Below are 13,735 nucleotides of genomic sequence, written 5' to 3' on the forward strand. Positions count from 1 at the left end.
CCCACTGTAGTCACAAATGATAGAAGTTATCAAGACATAAGTGACAAGTCCATACAGTTGGATATCACAGACCGAGAAATTCCAAAAATATAACTAGGCAAAGCCTGGAGGGGACTCTACACAAATATATTTGGTTTTTTGAGACAGGGTTTCTCTGTGTAGCCCTGGGTGCCCTGGAACTTGCTCTGTAGACCAGGCTGGCCTGGAACTCGGAGATATACCTGCCTCTGTCTCCTGAGTGCTAGGATTAAAGGTCTGTGCCACCAATATCCAGCTACCACAAATACTTATGTGTAGTTGAATCAAAGTAGTGTGAGTCATAGTGAACTTTTCCCTTTCCTGGTCTCTAAGCTGTCTCTAAGGCTATTGCATTATTCTGACAAAATTTCTTACAAAGACAGATTTCATGTATCTGGTGGGAGTGGTGGCTAAATCTGGGCTCTTATTTAGCACAAAGGAACTTAAATGATAGGTTACTGCCAGCAGAATCTGTATGTAGAGACAAGCCACACAGTCCAGAGAGCTCGGAGGGCAGGTGATCAGGGCAGAGCCCCTCATGTTCACCACCATCTGCAAGTTCCTATCCTTAGGACTCAGAAGGTGGCCCTACTGCTGCACCATGAAGAGGAACCAGGGGCATACATAGGTGACATCCCTCTATACTCAGCCACTCAGTGAGGGCTGCTGCCCTGGTCCCACTGCAGCCTCCTCATGGGGAACCTGAGGGGCACCTGGAGGTCATTGTGCTCACTGGGCTCTTGGCTCAGTCTCAGGGTGGGGTCCAGTGGGTGTGTGTGATGCTGATCACAATACTCCCAGAGCTGTCCATGGACTTTGGCTGAGAAGCAAGTTGGATGGGGGATTCCCCAACACCTGGCAAGCTGGGTGGAAATACCTTGGGGCTTGACAATCAGGCATGCTCTGGCTGGAAACTGAGGCCACCTCTAACAAGGGGAGGTGTGACCCCTTTTGCACTCACTGTAGAGGTTGAGGAGCTGCTGAGGCATAATCAGGTTTTGGATAACAAGGCTGGATGGTGGGGAAGCTTCCGTCATGAGCCTGGAGGTCCTACCAGTCATGGCCCTCGGACTTTGGCTTTACTATAAAGCTGCAGCCTGAGCCTCCCTTCTCAGGCTTAAGAACCTGGAACAGCACTACCTACCCACTATGGTCCTAAAGGGTGTGGTATTCAGTTAATGGTGCTTCTTCCTCCTTCCCCAAGTGGAAATGCTCAGGCTCCTGTGAAGATGGTTCTGTGACAGAAGATCTGAGGAGACCCATTTCCCAACTCCAGGTTCTAAGGAACCTGGGAAGAGGGCTGGCAGGCTGGGCAAGTTGTTTTGGGACACAAAACTGTCTTTGGGCAAAGCCAGATTACAAAGGGCCCACATAGGTCCTATGCTAAGGAGGGTAGCAGTGTGCAATGGTGAGGATGAGGAGGCAGAACTTAACTGGCCCTGCTACCTTCCAACTGTGGGCTCCTGCCCAAGGGGAGAGTGCTAGCACACAGGATAGATCTGGGGCCCCAGTTGAATGTCTTGCTGACTAGCATCTAAAGGAGGCCTCTCCTGCTTTGAATAATAGGAGGAGCTAATGCTTCTTAGAAAAAACAATGGAGGAGGAGCTAATGCTTCTTAGAGAGAAAGAGCAGCTAATTACATTGTTTTTCATTTTTGAGTGTGTCTGTGTAGAGTCTGTGTGCATGTATATGTGTAGGTGTGCACACATGTGTGGAAGCCAGAAGCTGCATTGCTCTCTACCTTATTGTCTTGAGATGGTCTCTCACTGAACCCACAGCTCACTGTTGGGTAGACTGGTTGACCAGTATGCTCTGTCCTCATAGTGCTACAGTTACGGATGTGCTCTACCACATCCAGCTTTTACATGGGTGCTGGGGATCCAAACTCAGTCCTAATAGTGACTGAGTCATCTATCTCCCCAGCCCTTAACCTCATGCTAATCAGTGACTGGTGACTGGGAAACAGACTGTTTCCCTGAACATCTCCTGAAGTGCTTATCCAAATGCCAAGAAATGACCTTAAGGGGCTAGGAAACCTTAATTCACGAAGGAAATTTCATTTTGGGTAAATGTAAGTCAATAAATGAGTCACCATGGGAACTCCCTCTGAAGGCCGCTTAGCATGTGCCTGGTAGGTTTTCAAAGATGTCTGATGAAAGGACGGACATGAATGAACAGATGGAGCAATGGACAGAGGCATGTCAGCAGGAAAGGAAGAAACGGACTTCAGCCGAGACCGCCGGCTGCTGCTGGATCGGATCTCAAAGTGCTCAGTTCTTAAGCGGCTCCATCATGCTAAACAGAGGTAACTACTGAATGTGCTGCTGATCTGAGGGCCAGGCAGGAAGAGGGGTCACCCTGCAGTGAGGGCTGAGCAGACAGGAAGAGGAGTCACCCCTGAACTGAGGGCTGAGCAGACAGGAAGAGGAGTCACCCCTGAACTGAGGGCCAGGCAGGCAGGAAGAGGGGTCACCCTGCAGTGAGGGCCAGGCAGGCAGGAAGAAGGAGTCACCCTCTCCCCACAACCGAAGGTCTCCAGGATCCCAGTGCACTTATATCCCAGCAGAGACCAAGAACCAGGATTCAAAAAAAAAAGAATGGACAACGGGTCCTGAGTCCACGTGTGCCACTGGGACCACCCTCAACAAAGACCCACTGGACGCTGGCTCCTGCCTGCTGGCTCCTCTTCCCAACTCTCCCAACACAAAGCCGACAGACTGGTGGCGCTGTTTTCCTTCTCTTCTAGAACAATATTTTATGAGGAATCTGTTTTATTAAAATATTTTCCGCTGGATGCTTCCTGTGTTTCAAGAAGTTGGTCCTGCCAGCTGGAGCTGGTGACAGTTGAGAGAAACACATCCAAGTGCTGTTGTGACATGGCATTTGGAAGTGGAGGAGCATGGCGGGGGTAGGGGGATGGCAGCATGGAAGAGATGCAGGGAAACACCCGGGTGGCACCAGAAATGTCACTGGCATGATGGGAGCCCAGCCTCCCCTCTTCCTCATTAAGACAATGTGAAAAGAAACCCTAGGAATGACGTTTTAGGCTCTCCCTGCTACCTCCTGGCCATCTTGAGCTGTGCTGAGGGTTGCTCATGGACTAGTCTTTTAATTCCTGTCACTGTTGTTCGCCAGCCCCTGAACCAGCCCCCACACTCTTGTCCAGTTCATCTCAACCTGATGCTTTCTGGAAAGAAATCTAAGACAGGCACATTACATGAAAATGCTGGGTGATACCAACAAGGCTAAGGCAATTACCAGAAGAGCCACCTTCTCAACACAATCGGCTCTCTGCACACACTAAAACAGGAACAGCATAAATAAATGTGCTTGGCAAGTCCAATCTCTAATCAGGACACAAAGTTGGGAATGTGTTTCTGTAGGATATGGACTGCTGCTGGTCTGGTGAGAGAGAGAGGGAGAGAGAGAGGGAGAGAGAGGGAGGGAGAGAGAGAGAGAGAGAGAGAGAGAGAGAGAGAGAGAGAGAGAGAGAGAGAGAATGAGAATGAATGTGTGCGCGCGGTGCAAGGACATCGTTTATAACTCAATATCTACAGGTCCATGGCCTCTATCCCAGGACACTGTGTAAAAGGCTGATCAGCTACAAGAGGTGGCTAATTCCATCCTCCTCAAGAGAAATCTTTAGGGCAAGGGGAAAACCAGAGCCACGCAGCATTCTCACCACAAGGGGGCAGTCATAATCCATGGCAAGGGAGATGTCCCTCAGTATTCCGACCATGCCAATGTGCAGAACCCAAGTTAAACCTGCCCCAACTTCAGGTGTCCCCTCTTCAAAATCTCACATATTCAAGCATCTCCAGAAACACATATATGCATACTCTCCCCCCTCTCTCTCTCTCTCTCTCTCTCTCTCTCTCTCTCTCTCTCTCTCTCTTCCCCACTCTTGTGTTCTCTGGGTAACAAAGACCATTCAAGCTGGTTCTATAATAAAGCAGAGGATCACGGGAGAACTGAAGTGCACCTAGGCTAGACCACAGCCTGACATTTTGGAATCTTTTCTCTATTTTGGCACCAGTTCTTTGTAAAGTGGGGTACACAAAGGATAGTGTTTTGTGTGTTTTTTTTTTTGTTTGTTTGTTTTTTGTTTTCCTCAGCCCTCAAACAACCCTAGGCCAAGATGGATTCCTGAACATTCTAAAGATACCCCAGGAAGCTGTTGAATAGTTGCCCAGGTGTCTGGACAGAGCCCAAGGACTATGTACACTGGGACAGGAGAAACAGCATTGCCTTCTCCAGCTTTTGACCCTGTAGGTTCAGTCACCCCATCTACCCAACAGCCGCAGGATGTGACCAAAGCTGGTGCTAGGCTGGGTCCTGGGGTGCCGTGGGGAGCTGCAGGTCAGAGGGGACATTGAAGCCAAGTCCTAGTAGCACAGGTGCTATAGCCCAGGAGAGACCAAGGGTAAGGATGTCTTGTGTATAGCAAACTCAAATGATGCAGACTTCGAACCCCACTGGGCCTAAAAAGACGGTGGCCTTGCTAAGCAGGCAACCTCTTTGGCAAGGTAGCTTATTCTAACCTGTGGACTCTACAACTTCAGTATGAGAGGCCTGGACCTTTGGAGTGTGACTGAGTGCCCTTTGGGCCTCACCAATCAAACATAGTCCAGGTTCTCTGTTGTGGGGGCCTCTTGATAATGTGACAACAGAGGCTCAGACTCTGACACCAAGGACCAAGCTCTGTCCCCTGTTTGGTCTCCTTGTGAAACACCTGCTCAAGGTTTCAAGGGGCCTCCAAGAGGAGGCTGGGACTGCATGCCTGGTCACCACCGGTTTCTTGGGGACAGAAAGGAGGTGGCAACAGTACTCACTGCTCAGGGCTTGAGACAGATGTCCTCCGGCCTTCCACAGTGATGTTGCTCTTCGGTCTCTTGACAACATGCGGACGAGGCGGTCGTACCTAAGGATGAGCATGGGGAAATCCCCAAGAAGGAGTGATTTGGAAAGGCTTCACAAGTCCATTGTGAACATCTGGGTAGTCAGCCCCAAAAGGCTTGGTTAGAGGTTCTACCGGTCTGGGCTTTCAGAGTCCTGCTTATCACTGAAACACCACCATTTAACAGACAGCATATGGATCTGTTACCTGGAATTTAACGTGAAAGGCTTTCCTCACCCACAGACCCACTGGCTTCTCACAGGGCTGAGTGAGGTGTGAACTACATGGGAGGTGGACCCCACAAAGCCCTTGTAAGTGTGTGGAACAAAGGGGTCCCACCCAGGCCTGTTTTGGGGGTGAACATATTCAATATAATTTTGCAGCCAAATTATAGGGTACTTATTTTCTTCTCTAACGAGAAGAGGGAAGCAAGTGACAGCTCCAGAGAGTGCCCAGCTAAACCAACCTGCTTCCCAGGGCACCCCACGTCTGTCTTCCAGCAGGGCTCAACTGGAGGCTTTACAAAGCACAGCTTAGGGTGTCAGTGGTGCAGGAGGGCAGCAGACACTGTAGATGGGTCATTCTGAGCTGCCACCTCTGAAAACCAAGATGAAGCCTCAGAGGAGACATGCCTCCTTCTTTGACCCATTAGAGCCTGTGATGGATGTTAGGCCATGAATTTCTAGGTACTCTTAGGATGCGTCTCATTTGGTCCAATCATCATTATGTAGCTTTATGTGTGGTACTCTGACCACTTCCTCCAATGTCGAAAGGTTTGGGAAGAGAGGTGAGAATGCCCCTCTGTGGCTCTTATTGCTCATGAAGACTAGCCAACATTGCAGCAGGCACAGGGGGCTTGCATTCCCTGCAACTGCAATGATACAGCAGCTGAGCTCTGCTAACAGATGGGAAGGAGAGTGCACACACTCCATTACCTACTGCCCTTTCCCCACCCTCCGCAACTGGTGGGTAGGTAACAGCACAATGGTGAGGAACAAGATTACAGAAGGTGGCTGCATACAAGACCAGTCTTGACGGAGTTTCAAGGAGCCCTCAGGCCTGCACACGTCTGACCAAACCAAAGAGTTTCCTGTGGAGCGGCCAGTCTGAGCTCAGCCTCATTTGGCAAATCAGAGATGTGGTAAAGGCCAAGAACATTCCACAAAACATGCCGTCTTCTTCCACGGGGCTATTGTTAAGACTCAACCACAGGGTGTGGGGAACAGCTGGTGTGGACATGGTAAAGAGCAGGGGGCTCCAGAAATGCTTGTCTGCTTCTTTGTGATCTAGATGCCCCCTATTATCAATAGCAAAAGGAAGAAGGGAGGGAGGTGCAGGTACGAAGATAGACTGCAGATCGTCTTAATCCTTTCAGGCATCCTGTGAGGTGCCTGGTACATAGTGGAGCCTCAGAAAGATTTGTAGACAGGCCAACATTACTGTCTGGAATCTAACAGCGGTAAATACTATTGTGGTTGTCATTGCTATTAGAATGGTGCCTGCTACCCAACAGACATTTGGTCAACATTTGCTGAATAAATGGATGGCTGTATCTGCCTCCATTCTCATATGGAGCTGGTTTTCCCAGCAAGACCCCTTGGATCCCTGAGACTATGCCTGTAAAGGAGGAGAGCGCAGCTGGGTGGAAGAGGTCTTTTGCCTTTGCCAGGGACCTGGGGATTGCACTCAGAAAGGTCAGACATTATGGCCTGTCGGCTTGTCCTGCACAGGGCTGCTCCTTGCTACAATGAAGACAGGTTAAGAATGTGAACTTGCTACTGAAATGGAGGGATTAAGTTTGTGGCAACTTCAACTGAACTTGCAACGTGGTGAAACATGGGGAAAAAGAACAACAGAGCTAATTAGACGAGCTGAGCTGTCAGAGTGCTGCTGAATGGCTCAGCGCCAACAAACAAAAGGAATGGGTTGGCAATCAGCAGGATCGATGGAGGAGACTGCTTCATTAGGGATGATAAAACAGACAGAGGAGGGAGAGGAGCGGGAGGGGTGGGGTGGGGTGGGGTGGGGTGGGAGGGTGGGGGGTGGGGGGTGCATGAGGGAGGGTGGGAAAGACACAACGGACCAGAGACAGTCACCCCCATGGTTACAGACCCACCCAGAGTCACACATACCTCACTGGTGTAGGATTATCATTACAGACACTCAAATGCACCAGGGCCAGGAGACTATAGTGTGTATAGTCTCACAAACAGATATCCACAAAGGCATGCACAAGAGGTGAACACACACACCCACACACATACACACACCCACACACACACCATACCACACCACACCATGCAGTGGCAGGCCACAACCAGGCCTAGATACACAGATACACACAGGTAATGGTTTAATCAAGGCTGAATCAAAAGACAATGCAGATAACCCCAGTGTGTTTCAACAGTACCATCCCTCTTTTGGGGGTGCTTAGGAAGGGTGATGGCTGGGTGGAGGGAAAAAGCGCTCTCATACACAACAGGGGCTGGCTCACCATTGCTAGGATCTCAACAGTGCCAGGGGAGAGAATGCTAAACAGGGCTTTCCAGCTCTGTTCAGGGGACTGGAGGGGAAAGTTGGGAAGCCAGCCAATTCCCCACTGGATTCAAAACCTGAGAAATCTAAGTCGGCAGGGTTAAGTGTGTATTGAATACAAAAGCACCAAGTACATTTGATTTTAATGGTGAGCAAGAAATAATAAATAAAGAGCTTATAAAGTGCTTCACATGTGGGTCCACAGCAGCCTGCCTCTCCCTGGTGGCTCCAGCCACTGTCCTTCATCTAGGAGACACTAGCATGATTTTCTTTTGCTCTTTCCTTCCCCTTATTAAGAAGACACCTCAGATCCTCTGGTCACAGCTGAGCTCTAGCCACAGCCGCCGAGTTCCAGGATCCCTGTTGTTAAGGCTGAGCGCCTACCACCGCATGGCCTCGCCACACTGGCCACCAGCTTAGCCAGATGTCTACAGCCAGGTGACCTAGCAAATCCTGACATGGAATCATGTCAGGCTGTCATTTCTGTGGCCCTTAGGAGTTCTATGCCCCAGGTCTCTCTAGTTCCTTCCCACCAAGTGTGGACTGGTGTCCACTGGACAGGCTGACATGAATGAACAACAGTCTTTGTGGACTGGGGATGCTGGGCCCCAGGCAACATCTTCTAGCCTCCTAAACCGTCTCTCAGTGGCTCTGCTTGCAGAGGAGGGAGAACCCTAAGAACATGGCCAGTCAATCACCTCTTGCCCTGCCTAGGGGCAGAGGCAGCTGCTACCCAGTCTTCTTTTGGGATAACATTTGCTTGCTCAAGTTCTCAGATGCCTGGACACCCCACAATCTACCCAAGTCCCCACACTGGTAGGACCAGGGTCCACTAGAGCTGTCTCTAATACTTGAGTTTTTCTCAGAGAGCTACCATGCCTTGACCCTCTTTGACCAGTTGGCTGTCCGGAGCCCAGGCCTCTAAGGCTGCCCCCCCCCCCAACTCCCCATCTGTGGCTGCTAAAAGCTGTCTGTTGAGAACTAGAGAAGGAGGTCTGGTCTCAAAGGCCAGCACAGTCTCTTACTATCTCTGTGGTCTTGGCTACAAACTAGGGAAATGACATCTGCCTTCTGTGGGCTGGAGCAAGGGCAGATGAGACAATATGGAGCATCCAGCTCAGTCCTACGCACATTCAAAGGTATTTACAGTTCCTACCTCTTATCCCTGCCATGACAGAACTTTGCCCCAGAGACCTCACAGGAAACCCATCTGGCCAGTGCTCAGTTTTGTTTTTTTCCCAGCTGAAGTCTCTGCCCCAGGACTGCTGAGCTCATCTCATTTCCACAGAGACAGAGGCCCAGGGAACCGGGGACACCAGGACTGTTGAGTTCTACAGTCTGGTGATCCTTGGTAAGGGTTAAGCTACTAAACATCTTCTCTAAAATGGGTGACCACAATGCTTAGCATACAGAGTACTGTGATGCTCAGCCGGGATGAGGTCCCCAAAATGGTTTGGTGGCTTTAAAATCCTAGGCAAACAATGGTTTTTAATAAAATGTTAGGAAGAGGAAAAGCAGCTACTGTGTGCCCGGTTCTGTTCTGGATGCCCTCCAAAAATCCTCTGTGTTCATTTCTACAGAAGACCACCATGAATGAGGGCCTGGTATAAAAGAGGAGGGCAGGCCGGAGAGCTTTGGTCCTTGCCCAAATATACATCCTCAGCATTCGGGCCCAGTTCTGATAATCCCAAACCCATATTGCTAAGGTTTGTACTGAAACATTTGCTGTACTATACAAGATTTGACCCGGATATACTTCTGGGTCAAATCTGGGTCCCCCAGAGCATGCCATTTTGATGTTTGTCCCTTCCTTCTGATGATGGGGGTAGAAAATTCCAGGCCTTGGCAGCTGTGCCGACTGGGATGTGGGCGAATCACATTTTCATAGGGTCACAGAATGGGTCCATCACCTCACATGGCTGGAATGGTAGATTCCCAACTTACATCTCTCTTCTCTACCTCAAACCTCTAACTTCTGCACTCAGTGGGGAAGAAAGAAACAGAAGCACAGGATGTTGACATCCACCCAGGCAGTAGCTACCCAGTGGATGCTGGGTGAGTACACCATGGATTCCAACAGACATCTGGTTTAGCCTTGTCCCTGCAAAGGATGGTCTTTGTGCCTTCATCAGATGGATCTGGAGGGATGCACCAGGAAAGGCTGGTACACTAGTTTTTCAGGAGCTCTGACTACAACTGACCCTATGCTTGGGCATGGTGACCTTGGACAATAGACTGGAGACCTTTCCCTTGGGAAGTGGCCCCATCAAACCATCCTAGCAGGTTTCTCACACTGAGAAAGCTACATCCAGGAGGGGAAGGTCTGTGCACACGGGAAAAGCAGCACGCGGATGCTCAGCACTGATGCTGCAAGTCAAACTAAGGCTCTGCCATGTCAGTCAAGCACTCTGTCCCCGGCACATCTCCAGCCCTTGGCATTTCTCTTTAAAATGTGGGCCTTTCTCCATGTCCTACTCTGTTCACAGTGGTTGACTGGTTAGGACTGTACATTGCTGTTCTACAAACCCTTCCTCAGTACTTTTTGTGGGCAGGTATCTCTTTTTGTGAAGCCTAGCAGGGGACAGCACCTGTCTCTATCTATGTGGGCACTATGTTTTCAGCCCTTGGGAAGGTACAGCAAATGTTTCCCAACCAAGACCTGGGGGGAATAAGACCCCTGCTGTCAGATTGTGGCTTCCTCTGTGAGGAAGAGGCATTTGCAGTGAGCCATTAGAGCTCAGTGGCTAGAAATACAGCTCTCTCTGGGAGATTCACTTAAATGATGTGAAGCTGCACACAGCAGCTTGGCTACCCATGGCTACAGCCTGCAAGTCACTGAACTGATTCAGAAAAAGGAGAGAGAAGCCCAGAAAAATGCAAGTTCTGGCCCATGCCACGCAGCGAGGGAAGCTGAGAACCCATTTCCCAGTCTCCTTGTGCCAGGCAGAGAGTCCATACTCTAGGTTTAGTGAGGCCAGGGGAGAGGGACAGGCAGTGTTAGATGGGGAGGGTACACCACCGGCTACTCACGGGCCTTGAACGTTGGATCTTGGGAGGCGGCAGCCGAGTGGGATGGAGTCTTTGTAGCTGCATTAAAGTGGAAACTTAAAACATCAGTTCACATTGAGATAGCTCCATGCAGCTCTACACATGGCCTGGGAAAAAGCCTCAAGGCACCCATGTTAGAGCCTGGAGCCAACCGGGTACTCTTCTGCTCCTGACCCACACTGTCTCAGGCTTCCCTCTGCAGACCTTTTAGTTCTGGCCTCCTCTCTGGCCTGGATCGTCACAATTGTCTCTCAGTAGAATCCCTGATCTGCTCTTCATTTTCTACTCAGGTCAAGGGGGACTTTATAAACTGCAGTACGGCATCACACACACCACACCACACACACTTTAAAAATCGTCAGTGGCTGCTCCGGTCCTAAGCTGGCATGCCTACATTTTGCTAGTAGCACCATGTAGATCTTTCCCAAAGTTTACTCATGCCCAATCTGGGAAAACTCCCAAGTGGCACTGGGCTCTTATTCACTTCCTATTTGCCTCTCAAAGAACAGTGACTGCCCCAATTCTGATCATCCTGGCAAATGTGGTCTTGTCCTTCAAGGTCCTGCGCAGGTCAAATGCTGTCTCCAGGGCTGTAAGTGCTCAGGGCCTCTGCTGACATGTGACTGGCTTATGGTGGAGTATCTGGCCCATTACCCTCATGCTCTCATTTGAAACAGTCTATTCCTTTGCTGTGCCTGCAGTAGGTTGAATGGGACTTGGGGAGGGAGGAACCTGCTTACTAAACGTCTGGTGAACAAATACACTTTGAAGAACATCTTGGCTTTTGCAGTTAATGATGTGGATCAATAGAGGGTCAACTTTTCAGCTTTCCTCATGAAACTTTATCTCTAAAGCCAGACTTTGTCCTCTCAACAGCCCGATGACATATCTTGAACACGAGTAGGACAAGGGGCGGGCAGAGCAAGGGCCAGAAAAGATCTGTACAAGTTCAAGACTGCAGACTCCCAGGAAGCCCTGCAGGCTTCTAGTTGGCTCTTACCCATTCAGTCACTTAGTTCACAAAGATATACCAACATTTGATAATGGCTATGCCAGCAATGGCCAGCACAGAAGCCAATGTCCATATGTGTTGGGTCCAAATTAAGATGTGCTCAAAGTGTGAATACACACTAGATTTCAGTGACTTAGGAAAGAACGTAAAACATCTCATTACTAATCTTTATACTGATTTCATGTTAAAATGGTAATATTTTTAGAACGTTGGGTACAATATGTTATTAAAATCAACCCCACTTGTTCCTTTTACTTTTTACATGCTTTTCTCAGAATTCCCCATGTGATTCAAATGTGTGGCTCACATTACATTTTTTCCTCAGCAAGTGCTGACGTGGGCCTCACTTGGCGTGGCCTCTGAACTGGACCCCTAGAAGGCAGAGCCTATGTCACAGGCATCCCTGGAGCCTAAGGGCCTGAGGGTCTTGGTGGAGGCAGCACTCAAGAGAGCAGGTATGAGTGGAAATGAACCGTGGCTTCCCAGATCCTCTATCATTAGCGGGGCACGAGGGCTAAGCTGCCTGGTAGTTGGGTAGTTGGCTGCTCATTGGAAGTTGGGGATGTTGCCCAGAGAGATGGGCAGGGCTACTACGCTTCTTCCTCTTCATGGCCTACAGGGAAGATGTAGGGCAGAATGGGACAGAGTGCCTAAGTCACTCCTGAGGAAGAAGAGGATGGGGAGGTGCATGCCCCCCTCAGGCCACATCCCCTGCTTCTTTCATGCCTGGATTTCTACTGCTGCATAACCATCTTGTCTTGTCCCACTGTCCTCACTGCATGTCATCTTTGGCCTACATTATTTCCATCCTTGTTGGTGGTAGAGTGCTCGTCAGGTGGCCCCTGGGATAAACCCCAGCTGCCCACTTTTCTCCAGGTTTCTCCATGCTATGACATAACCAGTCCAAGTTTCCCTGTTCCCATATAAGCACCATGGGCAACAGCATCTCCCTACAGGGTTTAGTGAGATATTGTATCCCCGCCTGTGGGTACCAGCAGCTGCCACCAGCAGCAGGTTTCCTCACTTTCAGTCTCTCTGTCTCCCAACCCATCTTCTGCACCTAAAGAAATAAACAGTAAAAAGCACGCCCAATCGTGCCACTTGCTGCTTACGTCACCTCAGTGGAAGGGATCTCTCAAACTGGCCCCGGGAGATGTACTGCCTAGAGCAGAGCTGGGTGCTCCAGCCGTGAGTCTGGGGATGCTGCGGACTGTCCGGGTCCTTCTGGAGACTCGCCGTCTTTGTCAGCACACTCAACACCACCAAACAATCTCAAACTATGAGTGTCTTTAACAAAATTGTATCCTAAATTCTTTAGAACAGACTTTCCTTCCTTGCAACACTCTCAGATATCCTGGGAAGTGTCAGGCTGTAGTGTTTCATTTGCCCCTACATCCAACACATAAGCCTTCACCACCAGCGTATTCCTCACTGTCATGGGTGCTCAGTGAGTGATATTGGCTTAAGGTTCCTACCACATGTAGCCCAGGATGACCTTAAATTTGCTCTATAGTTGAGGATGAGCATGTCCTTGTCTGGTCCTCCTCCTGTCTCTAGAGCCTCGACACCTGGTTTTCTGCAGTGCTGAGGACTGGGCTCCCCATCCAGTGACAAGGGTATTAGTTCTACAGGTTCCTGTAAATACCTTATTTTGCTGTGACTGTCATGAACCTGTGTTGGTTCTTTTACAACTGAACTTATAAAGGGGCAAGGCAGCAGCTTGGTGGCCACACTTAGCCCAGAAGCTGGCAGGACTAAAGCCAAGAAGGGATCATGTGAGTACAGATGTCCTGACATGACCAGACAGGTAAAAACAAAGCCCAACGTAAGCAACCAAGAACAGGATCCCTACTGCCCCTCTGACATCAGAAGTTCTCCCTGCAGGCAACCATCGTTGAGAACAGAGATCCAGGTGAGTTTGCACATGAGAGGCAGTTGTACACACTAATCTAAAGCACATAGCTGTGGGAACACGGGCCAGGGCCACCTTTCCAGGGTGGCTGCTAGGAGGAAAACGGAACGCTCTCAGAGGTGTGCATTTAAGTCCCCTGGGAGAGGGAGAAAGAAGGGGGTGGCAGCACCAATTATCAGGGCACTCTGCCAGCAGTGTGTGAGGCCCTGGGGACCTGTGCAGAAGCAGGCAGGCACCTGGAAGAGTGACAGGACTGATCACAGTGCTGAGCAGTCTTCCTTTGGTTTTGAATACTAGAACGTTTGATTTATG

General features: G+C 49.8%; 1 protein-coding gene across 6 annotated transcripts in view; it reads right to left on the minus strand.

Moving 5' to 3' along the window:
- The window catches only part of Dennd1a (DENN domain containing 1A), a 502,935-nt gene that overhangs the window by 14,323 nt on the left and 474,877 nt on the right, over positions 1–13,735 (minus strand). For 4 of the 6 annotated variants that reach the window (XM_059260209.1, XM_059260211.1, XM_059260212.1 and 1 more), the window contains 2 exons: positions 10,482–10,538; positions 4,852–4,940 (listed from right to left, as the gene is read on the minus strand). In XM_059260209.1, coding sequence (XP_059116192.1) covers positions 4,852–4,940; positions 10,482–10,538 — 146 coding nt within the window. The remainder of the gene's footprint in view (positions 1–4,851; positions 4,941–10,481; positions 10,539–13,735) is intronic. The other 2 variants (XM_059260210.1, XM_059260213.1) reach the window with 1 other exon arrangement.

This window comes from Peromyscus eremicus, chromosome 4, assembly GCF_949786415.1.
Source record: "Peromyscus eremicus chromosome 4, PerEre_H2_v1, whole genome shotgun sequence".
In the NCBI taxonomy this organism is placed as follows: Eukaryota; Metazoa; Chordata; class Mammalia; order Rodentia; family Cricetidae; genus Peromyscus; species Peromyscus eremicus.